The sequence below is a fragment of the Catharus ustulatus genome, chromosome 7, assembly GCF_009819885.2.
Source record: "Catharus ustulatus isolate bCatUst1 chromosome 7, bCatUst1.pri.v2, whole genome shotgun sequence".
In the NCBI taxonomy this organism is placed as follows: domain Eukaryota; kingdom Metazoa; phylum Chordata; class Aves; order Passeriformes; family Turdidae; genus Catharus; species Catharus ustulatus.
Window position 1 is genome coordinate 1,179,403 of NC_046227.1, and position 18,701 is coordinate 1,198,103.

The 18,701-nt window shown below is 51.3% G+C and overlaps 1 protein-coding gene across 2 annotated transcripts in view; it reads right to left on the reverse strand.

Annotated features, from left to right (window-relative positions):
* Positions 1 to 6,772: 6,772 nt before the first annotated feature.
* Positions 6,773 to 18,701, reverse strand: part of SH3BP4 (SH3 domain binding protein 4) — a 32,652-nt gene continuing 20,723 nt past the window's right edge. For both annotated transcript variants that reach the window (XM_033064717.2, XM_033064718.2), the window contains 4 exons: positions 17,937 to 18,133; positions 13,780 to 16,142; positions 8,241 to 8,429; positions 6,773 to 7,352 (listed from right to left, as the gene is read on the reverse strand). In XM_033064717.2, coding sequence (XP_032920608.1) covers positions 7,128 to 7,352; positions 8,241 to 8,429; positions 13,780 to 16,142; positions 17,937 to 18,054 — 2,895 coding nt within the window. In that variant the 5' untranslated portion in view covers positions 18,055 to 18,133 and the 3' untranslated portion in view covers positions 6,773 to 7,127. The remainder of the gene's footprint in view (positions 7,353 to 8,240; positions 8,430 to 13,779; positions 16,143 to 17,936; positions 18,134 to 18,701) is intronic.

Here is an 18,701-nt window from a genome sequence, read left to right on the forward strand (position 1 = left end):
TTCTGTCCTGCTGCCCAGTGACTTGGTCCTTGCTGAGAGGTGACATCCTGAGGCTGCCACAGCTCCTAGGTGAATATTCCGGGCTCAGAACTGAGGGATCCCAGTACATCAGGGCAGCAAGGTGATCTGCCGAGTACCTGCTGCTGCTCTTTTCTCTGGTTGTTTGGAAAAGCAGAGATTTCAGAGGAAGCCATGTGAAGTTCAAGACAGTCTCTGTCCTCAGCCTGTCCCCACTGTGGTGCCCAAATCTCCTGGACACACCCATCTGGCCCACAACCTGTCCAGCACCTTCCTTTCCCTGCTCCTGCCCACCACAAACAGAAGGAAACCTTTCTTTGGGGTGTGCAGACTCCCCACGGTGTGTGAGGGCTGACCTGATTGGAAAATGCAGTTCCTGCAGCTCCACACGTTCCTGAGGTGACAGCTCTGGCTGTCCCCATGGTTCTGGTGACAGCAGTGCAGCTGGACAGGTGACCCTGTGAGACCTCCCAGGGCTGTCACAGCAGAGCCACGATGACTCCAGTCCTCTCTGAGCATCCCTGGCTCCCAGCCGTGTCCAAAAACAAAAAAACAAAAAACAAAAAACAAAACAAAACAAAAAAAAACCCACTTCAAAATGTCCTTGAGGAGAAGTTCTCCAAGTACCCTGCTGCAAACTGGCTCTGGATCAACCCACTGACTTTCTCTGCATGGACAAAGGGGAAAAGTCTTTGATTTCAGATCAGAGGAGGACAATTGAGAAAAAAATATAAAAATATACCAATTGCAGCTCCAACCCCCTTGTGCAGGGGAAGTAGAACTGAAAGGAAGGAAGTATCAAAATGCCCACTCCATGACTTATTTCATTCCAGAAATATTTTTAACACAAATTAAAACAACAGCAGAAACCAGGTATCCTCCTCTTCTTCTTCCTCCCCTTGCTCTTCACACCCTCACTGCTTTAGCCTGTTCTGTATTTTCCCTTGGAGAAAGAATGTGCTGGGCCCGGGCTGGACAAGCCACCCCTGCGCCCAGCAGAGGACACTCCGAGATCACCAGCAGGCAGGAGCAGGGAAAAGGCCACCCTTCCCACCAAGCCAGCCCAGGTGAGGGGTTGAAACTCCACAGTCGCTTGTTTATCCACCTACCCTCGCCCCTCCGCCCCCAGCTCGTGTTCCAGGAATATGGACACTGCTGCCAGGAGAGGATTTCCAGAGCCAATTAGGAGCCAAAGCACTTGGGACAAACTTGAAGGAGTTGGATCATCATCACAGCTTGGGCTCCCCAAACCTCCCCAGGGGAAGAGTTAATCAGGGGATGATGTCCCCTCTTATTGCCCCTTAACTGGGGGCCATACAGAGCCAAAAAACAGGGCAGAGCCTCCAGCCCAGTTTCCCTTTCTGGGAGATGGAGAAATCCACAGCCCAGTTTAAAGCACCAGTGCTGAGACTGGGGCACTTCCCAAAAGGGGAAACTGAGGCAGGCCCAAGCATAGCTCCTCACCCCGAGCTTCCCTGAGCCCCAGGAATTGCAGCCTGAGCTTCTCCAGCAAATCTTCTAAATCTCTGGGAAAAGGCAGCAGCCAAAATACCCTCACTGCCCTTGGAGAACAGGGGTATAAACACCTCCCACCTCAGCTAGAGCTCCCCCCTAGAGCTAGTGATTTCTTCTCCCACCTAAAACTTTTGAGTTTTTATCTTATTTTTCCCTGGATTATAACATCCAGCAAGTCTGGAAAACAAACAGTGCTGCTTCCCAGCTCTTCTGGACTGCTCAGACCCACCCCAGCTGCAAAATATGGCCATGAAACTTTTTGGTTTTGGGATAGGTTGTCCTGGGGGACACAGCAGCCCTGGCTCTGGGGGGAGGATGCAGCCAGCATCTCTCCCTGCTTCCCACCAGCCAGACCACGGGAAATGACAGGAATTACTGGCATTTTTCTGCAGCCACAGGCTTTCTCAGCCTCTGCCTCAAGGGCAACAGCAAGGTTTTCCCACTGCCGTGGGAGCTCCGGGTGGATCTCGGGCTCCTCCACCTCCCCAGTGTAGGGGTCCATGGAGACCCCTGGCCCACAGAGATACACCAGGGTGTCCAAGCCCTGTCCAACCTGGCCTTGGACATTTCCAGGGATCTGGGGGCAGCCACAGCTTCCCTGGGCAGCCTCACCATCTTCAGAGGGAACAATTTCTTCCTAGCATTCCATCTAAACCTATGCTCTGTCAGCTGAAAGCCATTCTGCCCTAGAAATATGTCTTTATAAATAAATATCTTGGTTATTCACAGGCACAGGAACACTCCTTCTTCCTTACCTGTGCAGGGCTCTACCCACACATGGGTCCCTTGCCCTGGGCACTCTCACTTGGGTGCTCAAACTCAGACCTGCAATTAATTATTTAATTAATTTATTTGATAATCTACCTTCTGGGTGGATTTGTAAGAAACAAATACTTAACTGCTGCTGGTACCCAGCCATGACTCCGGTTTGGGCAGCTTTTTCAGGAGTTTATTTCCCACTGTGGAAAATCACGAAAGCATGACATGAGAAGATGTGGAGTGCATCCCACTTCTCTGAGGAGTGTGGATGAGGGAAACCAACCTGCCAGGAGCATCACCAGCCAGAAACCACCCAAACTCACCCCAAACCCACATGTATCCACAAAAAAAAGGACTTTGGGATTGCAGCTGTGATGGTCCAGCCTGGGGAGCAGTGCAGGAATAATGCCCTGGGAACACACATGGAAAGTGGTCCAGAACACGCCTTGGCCCCTGAATCATCCCCCAGAGTTATCCCTGCAATATTCCAGAGGGTTTGGCACTGGAGAGGTCCCATCCCATCCCTGCCACTGCCTGAGGGTGACAGAGAGCTGGCACCAGGAAGCCCAGGCACTTTTAGCTGGAGCAGCCACAGAGCCCTCGGATTAATTATCACCTGCAGAGGTGTTTTTAGGAGTTATTTATATGATGAAACCTGAGGAAAAGAGGTTGCCAAAATGTCTGACACAAAGGGCAGGACAGACTCTCCCTCCACGGGGAGGGAGCATCGATTCCCTTTCTTTTAAGGAAGGGTGAAAGGTCTCCTGTGCCAGATCTGATTGCTTAGGATGATAAAAGCAAGCCATGGAGCAAATCCCAAATCCTCCCAGCCAGTTCCTGCCAGGCTTATTGAACCTGTCCTCAAAAACCAGCCTGAATAAAAGGAACAGATTTCTTCCCAGGAATGCTACCAGCCTGGATTATCTGGGGGGTGGAGGAACATGGTTCCTGCTTCACTGGGTGGCCCTCTGTGGGTCAGTTCCAGGGACTCGATTTGTGCTGGAAGCTTTAATTAATACTCGGCTGGGGGGAATCAGAGCAGGACAGGAGCCCACAGTTATAACCCGGGGGCTGTCCTTGGGGGCTGGGTTGATCCCAACCCCTTGGAGATGATCTCAACTGGGCAGGAGGGTGATTCAGGGCTGGGATGACTCAGGGAGGGGCAGGGGGAGGAAGGGAAAACCACAACCAGCGTCACTTCCCAACACCCAGTAAGGCTGTGGAACAGTAAAAAAATTACACATTGCTCCCCCCAGCCAGAACCCTCTTCATTTTCACTTGGCCATCAGATTCCTTCCACCCCAAATCCAGCAGTCAGCAACCTCTTGGGAAAAACATACCATTACATCCTCCTTTCCCCACCTCGTTATAATAATTTTCTTTTAAAAAGCCCAAAGGTGCCATTTGTTGCTCAGAAGCCACTATACTCCAGCAATGGATTAAACTTGCTGAGCTGTGAAGAGGAGAGTCCCAGGGGATGCTTTGGATAAAGCCTGTTACCAAACTAAAATAAAGGGGGTTGCTTTTGAAAGGAGGCGTGAGCAGGTCATGCTGTGAACTGGAATGGGAGCTGCTGGGGGCTGCATTGCCCGGGATGATCATCATCATCTCTCTTAATTTCCAGCCATTCAAGCCTCTTTTTTTTGTTTGTTTTTTGTGAGGCATCAGGCCTGATTAAGTCACCTCCGGCTATTAAGGTGAAAAAAATTAAGGATCCAGTAAACAAGGAAAGCCAAACAGGATAGTTGAGCCAGGTGTGCTCGCCAGCAAATCCCAGCAGCCAGGGCAGGATTCCAAGGAATCCATTGTGATCCTCACTGAAGGTGCTCCTACCACGGTTTTCCACAAAACAAACCATCCAGCCTCCACCTGGCATGGGGATCTGGCCCCCAGAGGAGGTTGGTTGGATTTGGATGTGTTTGGTGGCAAAAGAAAAACCTGAGCAAGACTTGGGAGCAGCCCTGCTCCTCGAAGCACTCACAACCAGCTCCTGTTAATCCACAACAGCCTTTTAGTGAAGAGCTGGGAAGGAAGCAAATCCAGTGATTTTCAGCAGGAATTTCTAGGGATGGAAACAAAAGCCTGGAGAGCTCCAGATTTCCCTGCAAACCACACTCTGTGCACAGACCCTGATAACCATGGGGTGAGTTTGCTCTCCCTTCCCCTCCTGACACCTCTCCCTCAGCCTTTTGGTGCTGGATGAGCCCACGGAAAATGATCCCTCACTGGTGATGGCTGAAGCAGAGGACAAAAAGCTGTGGGGTTGCATTCGCAAGGTGACCTGTGCTGAAACACTTTGTTCCCTGAGGAATAAAAATCTGACTCCTTTCTTTCCTTGAAGCTGAAATATTCCAGGGAGCCAGGCAGCAGGAAAGTAGCCAAGGGGGAACTCCCAAATCATCTGTCTGGTGTCCCTATTTCCCAGAGCAGGGTATCCATGGTGGGGCATCACCTGTGTCCTCCCCATAGAGCTGGGGCAGGGCAGGAGGGGGCTGAGAGCTCCAGCAAAAACAGGAATATTTCCCTTCCCTTGCTTGGGATCTGACCTCCGCTGGGATCGGGAGCGCCACAACAGCCTTGGCTGAACACAAGGGTGTTTTCTCCAGCCAGAAAACAATCAGGAAAACTCCTCCATGCCAAAACAAATCCTGCAACCCCATCTTGTCCCACTTCACAAAGGTGCCTACCTAGGGCTTGAGCACAAGCAGCGCTTTGGGAGGTGAGGATCTTTCCAGCCACTTTTCCCCTGGAGAAAGTGGGAGGGAAAGGCTGAGGGGAGGAATGAGATTGAGGACCATGGCTCTGGGTGCTGGCACAGTGGAAACCCCACTAAATTAATCCCACTGTGCTTTGGGATGAAGAGACAACAGCGGATGACATCTAACTGGAGCACTGGAAAGTAACAGCTTTAATTGGAATTTCTTTTTCCCAAAAACTCCTTTTTCTTTCAAAAAAGGACAGTTAAGAAGAAGAACAAGAACCAGTTGCTGCACCAATGGTGGCAATGCAAAGCTCAGACAGATTTTTAGGAGAAGGCCTTGCAGGTTCAGTTCAGAAGGCATCTCTGGGGGACACATTCCCAGTCCCAGCATGAGAGGAAGGACTGGAGTTCAGACCAAAAATGGGGAAAAAATAATGCAGCCTCACCCCACAGGCCCCAAAACGTGCTGGCTGTGGTCCTAAGGGTCTGGGGAGGGCGCAACGTCATTTGAGGCAGCCAAGGTGGGTGTTCAGAGTACTTGAGGTAGATAGAAAAAGCTAGATAGGGTAAAAAAAAAACAAAAACAAAAAACCTGGGATTATTCATAGATCAGGAGGTTCAAACTCCTGCACTCACCTGCTGCCCCTCCACCAGATGCCTTTCCTATTCTTTTTCTTCTGTTATTTTTTTTAATTAACCTTAAAAGCAAAAAAATCATCCTTTAAGAACCTTTCCACATCTTCTGGTATCAGCTTTGCACTAAAAGGAGCCCTTGCACTTAAAATCATCTTTCTGTGCAAAAATATTTCCCTCCCAGGTGAAATACCAGAAAGCTGGACAGCAGGAGGAGGAAAGGAAGTCACTAAAAAAACTCTGATTTAAAAGGAACATGAGGAAAAATAATATGGGCACTGGGTGACACAAATATTGAGGTTTTTGGCACAAGGTTTAGCAAAGATTATTTACAAGTTAAACAGGATTTGAGGAGCCTTGAAGAATTAGAAATCAATGGCAAAGAGCACCTGGAACATCCACATCCTCAGTAAGCTCAGAGTTCAAATTAGGAGGAAGATTCTCTTTTTTCCCCTCTGTATTTTTTGGTTTTGGTGTTTTTTGTTTTTTTTTTTTTTTTTTGCTTTTTTTTTTTTTTTTTGTTTGTTTTTTTGTTTTTTGGTTGGTTTTGTGTTTTTTGGCCTGTAGAGGGATTATCTGGATAGCAACAAGTCAATTCCCTCCCCTTTTTCTGGCCTCTTCCCCAGAGCAGGAGCACCTGGGGAGTTTGATTCCCTCTCACCATCCCCCAACCCATCTCCTGAAGTCTCTGGCAAGCCCCAAACCTCCAGATGCTTCTTTCAGAGGTGTCCTGCACCACATCCAGGTGGGAAAAAAAAAAAACCAACAGGAACAGGCCACAAACAAGAAAATCCACATCTGCAGAGACATGAAAATAACCCAAAAATCAACCAAAATGCTCACAGGACCTGTGAATAAAAGAAAATTATTGTTTTTAAATGAGGTTTTTAGGTGCAAGGTACTGCTTGGGCAGAGCACATCCCAAATTTAGGGGCAGCCCAAGTTCCAATGGTGCTTTAGGCACATCTGGTGGCCCCAAACCTGCCTGTGGGGGGAGTGGGGAAGGGAATTTACTGTGCTTCCTCTTAAAATATTTGCAGGACTCATATTTGTCTCAAACCCCATCATTCCCAAAGCAGTTTCTGCGACCTAAATCCAGCCACAGTTCCCCCCATCCCTCCCCAAAATGGTCACAACTTTTACTGCTCGTTACAAAAATTAGACTTTTATTTGTAAATGCCTAGAAAACGTGATCTCTTTTAGGATCCCTCCCCACCCCTTGCCCTCTTGACAGTTTTTGGGGTTTTTTTTGTAAGAAATAGTTTAACTGGATGAAAAGCCATCCCCTTCCAGATGAATTCCCATCAAAGTGGGCTATCTCCTGCTGATTTTACAGTCCTGGTGGAGAACTTGCAACTTCTGGCCTCTTCAAACTCAGGGGAGAGCAACCTCCACTTCTTCTCTTGAAAGTCAACTGCTTAAGAAAGGGAAGGGGGTAGGGGGGCGTGGGGAGAAGCACAGGAAAAGAATTCCCAGCCAAGGAGAAGTGGACAAACAGGGGCTAGATGGCAAAATCCTCGTGGTCCTGGGGGCTGAAGGCAGCTGCCCGCAGCATTTCCAAGGAGTTTACGAGGATCAGGGTGCCTGTGAGGTGCTTCCAGCGCTTGGTAATGGGGTTCTTCATCTTGTCCAGCCCCGTGTGCAGCTCCTGGATGACGTCCCTGTAGCTGTCCCCCATCTGGCTGCTCCAGGTGAGCAGGAAGTCATACGCCGGCTTCCACATGGCCTGGGGACAGGAGGGGACAGGGAGGGGATCAGAGCTCAGTCAGCATCCCACAGCAAGCACACTGCCAGAAAAGCAGCCCCACAACAGCCTCAGATCCCTATGATCCTCCAAGAGCGTGGCTCTGGAGGGATCTCCAGGGAAACATGGAATTATTTGTTTGGCTTGGAAAGACCTGTAAGATCATTGGACCCAACCATTAATCAGGTGTTGGAACCCTGGAAACTGGGAGTTTTGAACTTTCTGTGCTGACAGGCATGGACTCCCCCAAGGAAAACACTGCTTTTGGCCTGAGGCTGTGGAGAAGGCTTCCAAAACTGAGTGACAGAATTAAGATCACGGCTGTGTAGTCTGAACAGAAGCATGTGCTTTCAAATGGTGGAAAACTTGGAATTTAAAGTCTTAGAATATAGCAGTATATAGAAAGCAAGATAGAGGTTTCAGAGTGGAGATTTTGTCTGTCTTCTTCACCTTCTTCATGGGTCTAGGTGGTACTTCTGTAATTGGATAGAAAAATCCGCAGTGGGTCACAGGTGATTGGTTATTGGGTTAAAAGCAAAAATAATTTAGGTATTTGTTCTTAATTGGACCATTTAGCCCTAAAAGGCCTTGTAGAGATAGAGACAGCCATGTTTTAGCTTGTTATCTAGAAGTGCTGTAGCACTCACTGTAAGGTGGGTGAGAATTAATGAACACCTAAGTCCGAACAAGAAATCCCGTCTCTCATGCATTCAATCCCGACCCTGGCAAGAAGAAAAAGATAAAACACAATAACCAGGTGGGTCAGGCAGTGCTGGCTCAACAGCTGGACCCAAACTCGACTTGACTCAGTCCTGGAGGCCTTTTCCAGCTGGAAGAATTCCAGGAGAAAGAAGTGCAGCCCGTGCTCACCTCGCTGTCCAGCGTGCCAGCCTTGTCGCGGTGCGGCGCCTCGTAGGCGTCCATCTGCTGCCTGGACACCTTGGCCAGCTTCTCGGCCAGCTCCCGCCAGCGCTGGGCCACCTCCACGGCTGTGGTCAGCAGCACAAAGTCCTGGATCAGCCGCACCACCAGCCCCTGGCAGTCCATCTTCAGCAGCGCCTGCAGGACACGGGGGGAAAAAAGTCAAGGCCGGGGACTCCCCCCAGGAGCATCCCAAAAATCCTCCTGGCCTCCTTTGTAGTGACAGCTGGGGGAATTAGGGCACCAAGCTTGGCAACAGAATAATCCCATTAATTGTACAAAACGCCCTGGGATGGGGTTTGCAGCCTCATTCTCCAGGCAACCCCTCCCAAGATGTCCAGGCCCCACCTTAAGCAGTTTAAAGCATCCCAGGGGCTGAGGACAACAGATGCTTTTAATCAAGAGAATTAATCCAGACTCCATCCCAGAGCTGCAGGATCCATCAGAACCTTGGCAAGGGACAACCAGGACATTTTGGGATGGGACCTGGACATCAGCCCTGTGAGGGGGTGGACTGGGGTGACACCCAGGTGAAGACTCTAACACTACATTGCTCAGAGGATGGGATGTTCTTCCTCTTCTCCTCCTCTTCTTCCTGCATCATTCATTGTCCTAAAAGCCCAGATTTTCCACAAATGGTTTTGAAGTGGAAAGAGCAACTGCATCAGTCTGAGTTTTCTAGGTAGGAATGACTTAGCCAGGCAAAAAAGGATGCAGCAGGCTTAGCTCCTGCCTTAAAGTGTCAAATCACATTAAAATCCCCTCAGAGTGGGATGAAGCTGCAGTAGGGCAGAACCCCCAGTGCAGCCCTGGAGAAGGAAGGGTTTAATGGCAGTGTTCAGTCTCAGAGGATGGGATCTGACTGCCAGGATCATCATCCCACTCCCCAGGGCTCCCACAGTCTCTGGACCACAACAGTCCCACAGCAGCAGCAACCCCAGACTTCGGGGAAAATCCCACCCTGGACCTCAGGAGGGGGTTTGATGCTGTTAAAAATGAAAATCAAGCCAACAGGCCCCACCCACCCCTTCACAGCAGCATGGGGATGGTTCTTTCGGAAATCATATGGAAAAGGTGGCCAGAATCCACCTCAGTCCTGACATCCTCTCCCAACATGGGGGTCTGGGCAAACCCAGATTTGGCTCTGGGACAAGGAAGGGTTAAATCCTCCCACTGGAGATTGTGATTGCACTAGGACAGTTAGGGGGAGGGAAGATGGGAACATCTGAAACCACTCCATCGATTTGCAAAGCAAATGCAGTTGATTTTCCCCTTATCTGCTCCCAGCTCAGAGCTGAGCTAGGTTCTAATCACAGCTGCAGCCCAGCACGTGCCTGCTCCTCCCGAGTGCTGACACTGCTTCCTGTGGGAGCCAGGGAGGCCATAAACCCCCTGGTTAAACAAGCAAGGAAAATCCATGGAAAAGAGCACTCGCTCGCTTTTGCAAAGAGACATCCAGAAGCGTTCAGATCTCAAGCACCTGCACCAGAACCACCTCCTATCCTACAGCCCATGGATCCAGCACCCTCTCTGCACTTAAAATCATCTTTCTGTGCAAAAAATATTTCCCTCCCAGGTGAAATATCTGAAAGCTGGGGAGCAGAAGGAGGAAAGTAAGTAGTCCAAAAAATTGGGATTTAAAAGGAACAGGAGAAAAATCATATGGGCATTGGGTGACGCAAATATTGAGGGATCCAGCACCCTTTCTGCAGGGGATTTGGAGGGTCCTAAGGAAGGGGCAGGCTGAACATCCTCAAACCTGCCTCTTCCAGGCAGCTGGATCCCAATCCTGTGCACAACCTGGCATTTAGGAGAGCAGGGTGAAGGTGCTGCTCTCACCTCTTGCCCGAGGAAATTGCAGGGTTGAGAAGGATGGAGCTGCAGGAGATGGATTTCCCTGCTCCTTTGCTGCAGGAGATGGATTCTCCTGCTCCTTCTGCTGCTCCAGGTGAATAACAAAACAGCAGCAAGGAGAACACCCAGGAGGCCACCTCATCAAGAACTGCAAAGTCACTCAAAACCTTAACTCTGGGAGAGATGGATCGCTCTGGAGCGCTGCACTGAAACATCTGCAGTGCCCACAGACAGAGGTGACAGGACATGGGGACAGCACCAGAGCCATGGGGATGGGGTGCAAGGCATCACAGGCACCGAGGTGGCAGACAGAGGGGGAATATTACTGGAAATAGGCGAGACACCCTGATTAGCTCATCAGACTTAATCCTCCAGTGCAATTATGCCACAAGTTTTTCCTTCCTCCTCCCCTGCCCTGGACAAGCCACCCAGGAGAGCTGGGTCCACTCACTGTGTCTCCATCCCTCATCACCTAGGTGTGACCTGGGCTGTGCTGTGCCATGCCAGAGCCCTTGGAAATATTTATTATTTATTCCCCTGGGAGCAGCTGGGAACCGGCTCCACCAGCAAAGAGGGTGTTTGATATTCAAATCCCAGTTCAAAGCAGAAACACCTCAACTTAAAAGACATCCAAGGGAGGCTGAATTTACATCCCAGCTTTGAAATGCAGAATCCCATTTCCTAATGAAGGAAAGCAGCATTGTGGAGGAAAACAGTTCCCCACTGGGACTTCCTCAAACGTGGGGAATAAAGTCCCCAAGGAGACCACCAGACACCACAGGGCGAGAGGATGCTTGTGCACAGGCACCTGGCTCATCATCCTCTCTAGGACACAGGTCAGGTTTTGACCCAAAAACGCTGGCTCCTTACAAGTGTTCCCCAAAATAACCCTAGTTTAGGCATCAAACATCTCTTTCACTCAACTCTTTTGGCTGTCACCGCCTCCAGAATCATCTCACACATTTAAAATAAGCACTCTCAGCCTTAAATACGGATTTTTTTTTCTTTCACCTCATACAGTCAAGCACTGCCTCCATGGAGTAATTCCCTTGGGCATGATGCCCAGATGGATCTCAGCATGCTGAGGATGGTGAAGCCCTGGCACAAGTTGCTCAGAGATGTGGCTTCACATCCCTGGAAGCGTCCAAGGCCAGGTTGGATGGGGCTTGGAGCAACCTGGGACAGTGGAAGGTGTCCCTGCACATGGAAGGGGGTGGACAGAGATGAGCTTTAAGGTCCCTTTCCAACCCAAAGCCATGGACACCCTGACCTGCAGGATTTTAGGACAGCCCCAGCCCCCCTCTCTGAGACCTGCACACACCAGGGACAAGCAGAAACTCTTGGCAGGAGACAGGCAGAACATGGATACCTGGATACTGGGAGTCAGGGCAAACAAAACAATGGGAGGGGAAAAAAATATCCCAACCTCATCTCCTGTGTGACCTTTACAAGTAGCCTGGAGAAGAACAAGCTCATAGTTTCCCCTGCACAGCTCCCTGCTGCCGTGCCAGGGGCCATTCCCAGCAGACCCGTGTTTTTCCCAACAGCAGTGTCTGCTGGAAGGATGATAAATGAGAGTCTCTTGTTTAGCCACAGAGGGAGAAATGCTGTGTCTCAGGGCAGGTCTAACCCCATGGTCCAGGCACCAGGGGCAATGAAATCTTCTTGAACCCATGCCCAGCTTTTTTATCCAAACCATCCACGTGCTGCCTGCTTCCAACAGGCAGAGAGGAGGGAGGGAGAGCTTTCCCTCTCTGCTGAGTAATTCTTGAGCCACATCCCCCCAAGTTACCTTCACACTCCAGTGCTAGTGCCTGATTAGAAAAAGAGTAATTAAAGGCAGATTACTGATTAACCAGTCATCACAACCAGGCTTTTCCTTGCTTGGCTGCTGGTGCACGACTCTGCCACTGGCATTTTGTGTACTCAACACCGATAAACCTGCTCCTACTTCTCCCTTCCCAGTCCTTTTGGGGGGAGACAAGCAACTTTCAGCTGAAATGGCCACACTGGTGCTTAGCACAGCTGGTTCTTCTTGCCAGAAAGCCAGTCCATTTGTTACACATAAAATCAGATTCAAACACAATAAAATCCATTACTGCTCCATCGCCATCCCCTGAAACATCATTATTTTCTTCTTTCAACAGGCTCAATCTAATTTCTCCATAGGCTAAGGAGGATTTGACGGCAGCCGGGGGTTTGGAAGCAGCATCATGTTCCATGAAGAAGGGAGCTCATCCTTTATCCACAGGCTCAGCCTCATAGAGAGCAGGATTAGAGAAACAAGGAGAATAAAACCTGCCCTGGGACTCGGGCTCTCCAGGCAGCCACAGGGGAGCAGGATGTTTTCCTGCAGCTCCCTGAGCCTTATCTTTCCCTTTGTCTCCCCAGTGAGGATTCTTCATGACCTAATGACTGGGATAACTGAAAACAATGGGGATAGATAAAAGCAGCACCTACCGGGTTTACCAAGCAGGTAAAGCAAACAACACAAAGCTCCCGGAAGCATCCAGTATGAGCAGTAGATTTCATCCCAACAATCAGTGAGCCTGATGATTACAGGAGCAAACCCTCCCTTGGGGGAAATGGGGGGGGTGGGGAGGGCAGAGAGGGGATTTCCCAAACCTGCATGAGGAAAGGATCACTGTTGGCCAGGAGAGCCCTGCAACAGAAGCAGTGCTGGTGGCACGACCTTAAAGCTGAAAGTCAAAGCTAAAATGTCACCCCCCAGGCCCCAAAATGGTACCCAGGCACAAGGAACTCTCCAGACAACATTTTCATGAATAACAATGGATTCCACACTCTTCCTAACATCTACTCAATCCTTAAATTTCCCTCATCTCCCTAAAAGGAGTGTGGGAACTGCACTCCTTCATTTAGCTCCAGTCCCCTTTTGCCATAATTTCATTTTGCCAAGCAAGGTCGCTGCTATTCCTTAATCCAATTGACATTTTAAACCACGCTGTTCTCCTTAACTTGGTTACCCTGCTCCTGTGGGAGGGCAGGGAACAGCAGAGAGCTGCAAATCTCTTCCAGACATTTTGCCCTGTATTTTCTTTGGCTCACTTCCTGTGAAATGCTAGAATGATAGTGGAGATGGTATTTCGTGAGGGATTTACTTGCTATCAGCATCCTAGAAATACTAGCAGGCAGCGCTCCTCCCGAATTCCTTTCAGGACAAGGAGCAAGCCACTCATTCCCATTTCCAATGTACAGAACACCCAGTTTTGACATGCCTTTGGTTTAGCCCCTCAAAAAAAAAAAATTTCCCCATCCCTGAAAGTGTTCCAGGCCAGAATGGACAGGGCTTGGAGCGACTGGGGACAGTGGAAGGTGTCCCCGCCCATGGCAGGGAGCGGGACTGGATGAGCTTTGAGGTTTCTTCCAACCCCAGCCATTATGTGATTCTGGAATCCCAAGTTCCTCAGCGCATCCCTTGTTATTGCCATGATCTTACTAAACCCCGAGCCCACCAACCACAGGGCTAGACTCCCATCTGGCAGTGCCCAGCAGCCTTCAAAAGGCCTTCAAGATGGACTTTACTCGCTAAAGACTGAATTAAGGAACCGCCACCTCCCCTGATCCCTCTGCAGAGCCAGGAATGAAGCCCCACTCCGCCAGGCCTCAGACTCACCGTCATCAGCTCCTTCTGGAAGGATTTCCTTTCCTTGTTCTCCACGCTGTTGCAGTCTTCCTTCAGCTTCTCCAGTACAGAGGCCACCCGCTCCGGCTCGCTGTCCAGCTCCGCCCGGCAGAAAAACGTGAGGGGCAAGTTCAGGTAGCCCAGGGCGTCGGCAAAGGAGCGCCAGCTGCTGAGGTTCTCCATCAGCAGAGTCCTCACCGAGGCGTAGATGTAGGTCAGGAACTTGCAGGGCCTCAGGATCTGTTCTAGCAGCAGGCTGGTGGTGAGATCTGGCCCGGAGAAGTAGCTGGGCTTGACCTTCCCGACCACCAGCACATTTTTGGTGTGCACAAGGCCGATTTTCCCCTGGTAGTAGCCAATGTACCACTCCTTGGTCCACAGCTGGCCTTTCAACCTGATCTTCTCCTCACTGAGGAGGGCTATGACATCTCCCTTCTTGTACTCCAGCAAATAGTGGTTCTTGCTCTGCCTCACCACCGTCTTCAGCAGCTTCCCGTACTTGAGGCTCAGCACCGGCCGGTCCTGAAAAACCGGGTACTTGGTGGTGGCAGCCAGAGGGGAGAGGATGATCTTCCCCACCTCGTTCTTCTTGAGGAACCGCCTCTGCCCCGTGGGTTTGATGGCGCTTTTTGGAGGCGGCTGCGGCGTTTGGACACAGAACTGGGTCAGAATGGCATCCTGGTCATCCTTGACTTGTATCCTCAGCGTGAAGTCCGAGAGCTCGTTGGGATCGTGGGAGGCGATGGGGAAGATGAGGCGGCTGACCTTGCCCAGCTTCATCTGGAAGCCCCGGACGATCTTGGCTTGCTCACTGGCCTTCACCTCGTAGTTGGTCATGTTGGAGAACATGCAGAGCTTGAGGTCCTGGGGCCGGGACAGGGCAAACTGGTGCTTCCCCCAGAGCTGGAGGGCGACGGGAGCCGGGCTGTGGGACTGCCGGGTGACCTCATTGACCAGCAGGGTCTTGGGCGCGCACTCGTGGCCGAACATGGCCACCACGGTCTTGAAAGAAGGGTGGATGTGCTTGGGGCCGTAGACGCCCACCGTGATCTTCTTGCTGATGTAATCCCACACGGTGTAAGGGTAGAGGATGTTCTGGCCCTGCGCCACGGCCGCCACGTACATGCAGGGCTCCAGGTTCTCCAGCTGCACCTGGATCGTGTCCCCGTAGGAATAGCTCAGCTGCATCGGTGTGTAGGGCCCCTCCTTCATGTCGCTGCGCAGGCACTGCAGCCCCACCAGACTCTTGCTCATGATGTCGCTCTTGACCTCCGCCGACACCTTCATCTCCAGGATGATGAAGGTCTTCACCTCCATGTTGCTGAGCTTGATCTGCAGGACGGGGCTGATGGTGCTGCATTTGTCGCTGTTCAGCTCCAGCGGCGGGTCCAGCATGGCCTTCATGGAGATCTGCTGCGTCTCCCCGGGGCACACGTGGCCCTCGGGCACGTGGATGCTGATGTTGGTGTCCGGCAGCTGGACGGCCCCACCGGAGCTGTCCAGCTTGCACACGATGTTGGTCTCCACAGGCTGCGTCTGGCCCCAGCCAGGATTTTGGCCAAGCAAATCCAAGTCATGGCAAGACCGAGCCAGCTTCCTGTGGTTCAGCCACGCTGTCCTAAAATCCTCCCTGCTCTGGAACTGCTCAGGGGTGGGAGACTTCAAACCGCTGAAGAAACCCGACGATGCTGGCGCATCCGACTTGGCCTGGAGGACGGACAGCTCGGACAAGCTGTAGGAGCGTTTACTTCGGAAGAAGGGGTTGTCCCTTCTCACGGGCTGGTCCACATCTAGCCTGTTCGTGGAGGGAAGCTCATCAAAGAGGTTCCCCAGGCTGCTGTTGGCAGCCAAACTGGGAAGAGCCGAAGTGGGAGCCCCTGTGTCAAAGAGCAACAAATCCACAGCGACACTGGAGTCGGACTCTTTGTCCGAGCCGGGCGCTGCTTGCAAATTCCCATTCAGGAATGGGTTGGTCTGCACTCCGTTCAGGAAGGGGTTGTTGTGGAAAGATTTGGCAGAGTTTCTCTTCACATCAGTCCATTCCCCGAGCAGGTCCAGCTCCTTGACGCCCTCGTCGGGGCTCTCCAGCAGATTGTCGATCACCCCGCTGTCCGTGAGGGAGGAGTTGCGGTGGCTCACGGGCTGCACGTAGGAGGACGGGATGTAGCCCATCTCCGTGGTGTTGTGGGCGTACCACCACTCCCCTCCCGATGTGTCCAGCACGTACAGGTGGTCCCCCTTGGAGAACTTCAAGGTGGTGAAATTTGTGGGGCAGTAATCCTTGATTGCTACGACTTCCTTCGCGTTCCCGAAGGACGTGGGGTTTTCCACCAGCAAGGCACTGGGAGAAGGCACTGCAGAGGCAAGGAGGAGACAGCACTGTGAGAGATGCACAGCAGAGTCACCACTGACTCGGAATCCTTTATTCCAGGTCACCCCTCCAGGCTGTTTTAAGGGATGAAAGTAGTCTTGGAATCACTGAATCATTAAAGTTGGAAAACACCTCCAAGACCATCAAGTCCAACAATCAATCCAGCACTGCCAGGTCCACCACTAAGCCATGTCCCCAAGTGCAACAGCTATGTGTTTTCCGAATGCTTTCAGGTCCATTAATTCCCTGGGCAACCTCTCAAGCCTGGAGGTATTTCTCTCTATAAAATTTTTGCAAGAAAACTCCACTATTTCTGCTACATTCACCCCTCTCTTCCATGAAAGGTACGTCCAAATCCAGTATAACCCTCCCTACAGGCTAAAAGCCCTCTTGCTCTTCTGTAACCCCTCTCCTGCACATGCCAAACGCACTCAGAGAAGCTGTGGCTGCCCCTGAATCCCTGGAAGAGTTCCAGGCCAGGTTGGATGGGGGTTGGAGTAGCCTAGGCTTGTGGAAGGTGTCCCTGCTTTCAGATCCCTCTCAAATCAAACCATTCTGTGGTTCTAAATGTTACTCTGTTTGAACCCTCACAGAATCCCAGCACCTCCCTCTCACAGGGCTGTTCTGGTCCTGGCAGCACGTCCAACCTCCCTTGTCGAAGTGCCAGTGGAAGAGCTTTCTGCCAGGGGATCCCAATTTATATCCAGGTTGGACTGAGCCTACACTGCCACCCTATTTTTTGACTTTGCTCTCATTTCCAGGATGTGCTGTAAAAAAGCACTAAAACCAAGCTGCAGATAATGTTCCATCCATGGCTGAATGTTGAATGTGTGCTGTCTTCCTAGACAGACTGAATAAAATAAGTAAAGCTGGATTTTTACCAGCAGGGAGCTGCAAGGGAACTGGGAGAGCACCTGCTTCAACAGGCTTGAGAGCTCTCTGGGAGGAAAAGGGAGTTTAGAAAACACAGGAAGCCCTTAAAATCCCAGAGACAAAGGGCTGGGAGCTCAGTCTGCACATCCCTGCAGTCACCACTCGAAGGCTGGCAGCACTTCTCACCCATGGAACTAACAAGGCAAGGGAAGATACAGCTGAGCAAAGAGAAGCCTTTGAACACAACCTGGGGATCGAGCACTCAGAGGAGTTTTGTACACATCCTGAACAACTCATCTGCCAGCAGGCAGAGCCGTGAGGACATTCATCCAGTGAAAAACTACACAGAAACTCCAGATTGGAATTATTTTGGCAGCCTGCTAGGCTGGAAGCTGCCGTTAACTCAGTCATCCTGCAGGATGGAGCATTTTTGTGTCAGATCAGACAGGCAAGTGGCTGTTCCTATGTCCCTCCAGCTGGGCATGCAGGGGTTAACAGGGATGGGCTGAAACCCCTTGGAGAAGAGGAGCAATTCCTAGCTTTGCATTAAAACCCATCTAATTTGCAGCAAGTGTTTGATGTTCAGGTGCTACACCTGCAAAAACAATTGCGTCTGTGCCTGTTTATTTTCAAGGCCCTCAGTGCTCTCCAGCTTCCACTTAGAGATTTTCCTTACTGCCAGGGGAGCAGTAATTCCCTTCCCATCTGACCACGGCTTTTATGCTGGGTAAGGAAAACACAGCAAGGAAAAAAAACAAAAACACAAAAGGTGAAAAAAAAAAAAGAAGATTATTGGAGGCGCAACCTGCAGGTTTCCAGTGCTGGGGAGAGGGAACCTTTGTCACTGAGCCCTCCCAGGGGTGAGGATGGGCCTGAAAGGAGGAGGGGGATGTTCCCCACGCACCTTTGACGTCGCAGAGCGCGGTTTCAGGAAAGCCCTCGCCCAGATCGATGAGCGTCCCCTCGGACTTGCAGCGCGGGAGCCCTCCCGAGTTGGCCGCCCGGATCCTCTGCGCTGCCATCTCCACTCCCGGCGGGCTCTACATGGCCAGGGCCTCTCTGCCGGCGATGGGGACCCCACTGTCACCTCGGGGAACCAGCCTGGGGAACAGAGACACAGGCCAGGGTGTTAGCAAGGCTGCGGATCCTCCCATAACGCCCACACGCTGATCCCGTGGTGCTGATATGGGAGAGCCTGTCCTGTCCTCAAATCACCATGGAACAGAACCTGGGTGCTCCCAAGAAAGCAGAGCCTGTCCTGTCCTCAATCCACCATGGAACAGAACCTGGGTGCTCCCAGGAAACACAGAGCTGACCACAAACCCTTGGAGAGCAAGGACAGCCTGGTCTTGCAGGATGCTGGACACAGCCCCACACAAAGCAGCCCTCTGGCCTTTAGGAGCCAAAATCACTTTTGGGGAATACGCTGCTCCCAGGATGGTAAATTGGTCCTTCTCCCCATTTCCCAAGCATTTGTACATTGCTGTAACACACCTATAAAACCATCAAGCACTTGGGCTGCTGTGGGAGCACAGAAGACCCACAGGACTGGGCTTTTTCCCTGTTCAAATGGGTCAAGCTTCTGTCCCGCTGCAGCATCTCCTAGGATGGGGACTTGCTCTTCCCACTTCCTCCCTGCATCCCTTCCCTCACCTGGCCAACCAGGACG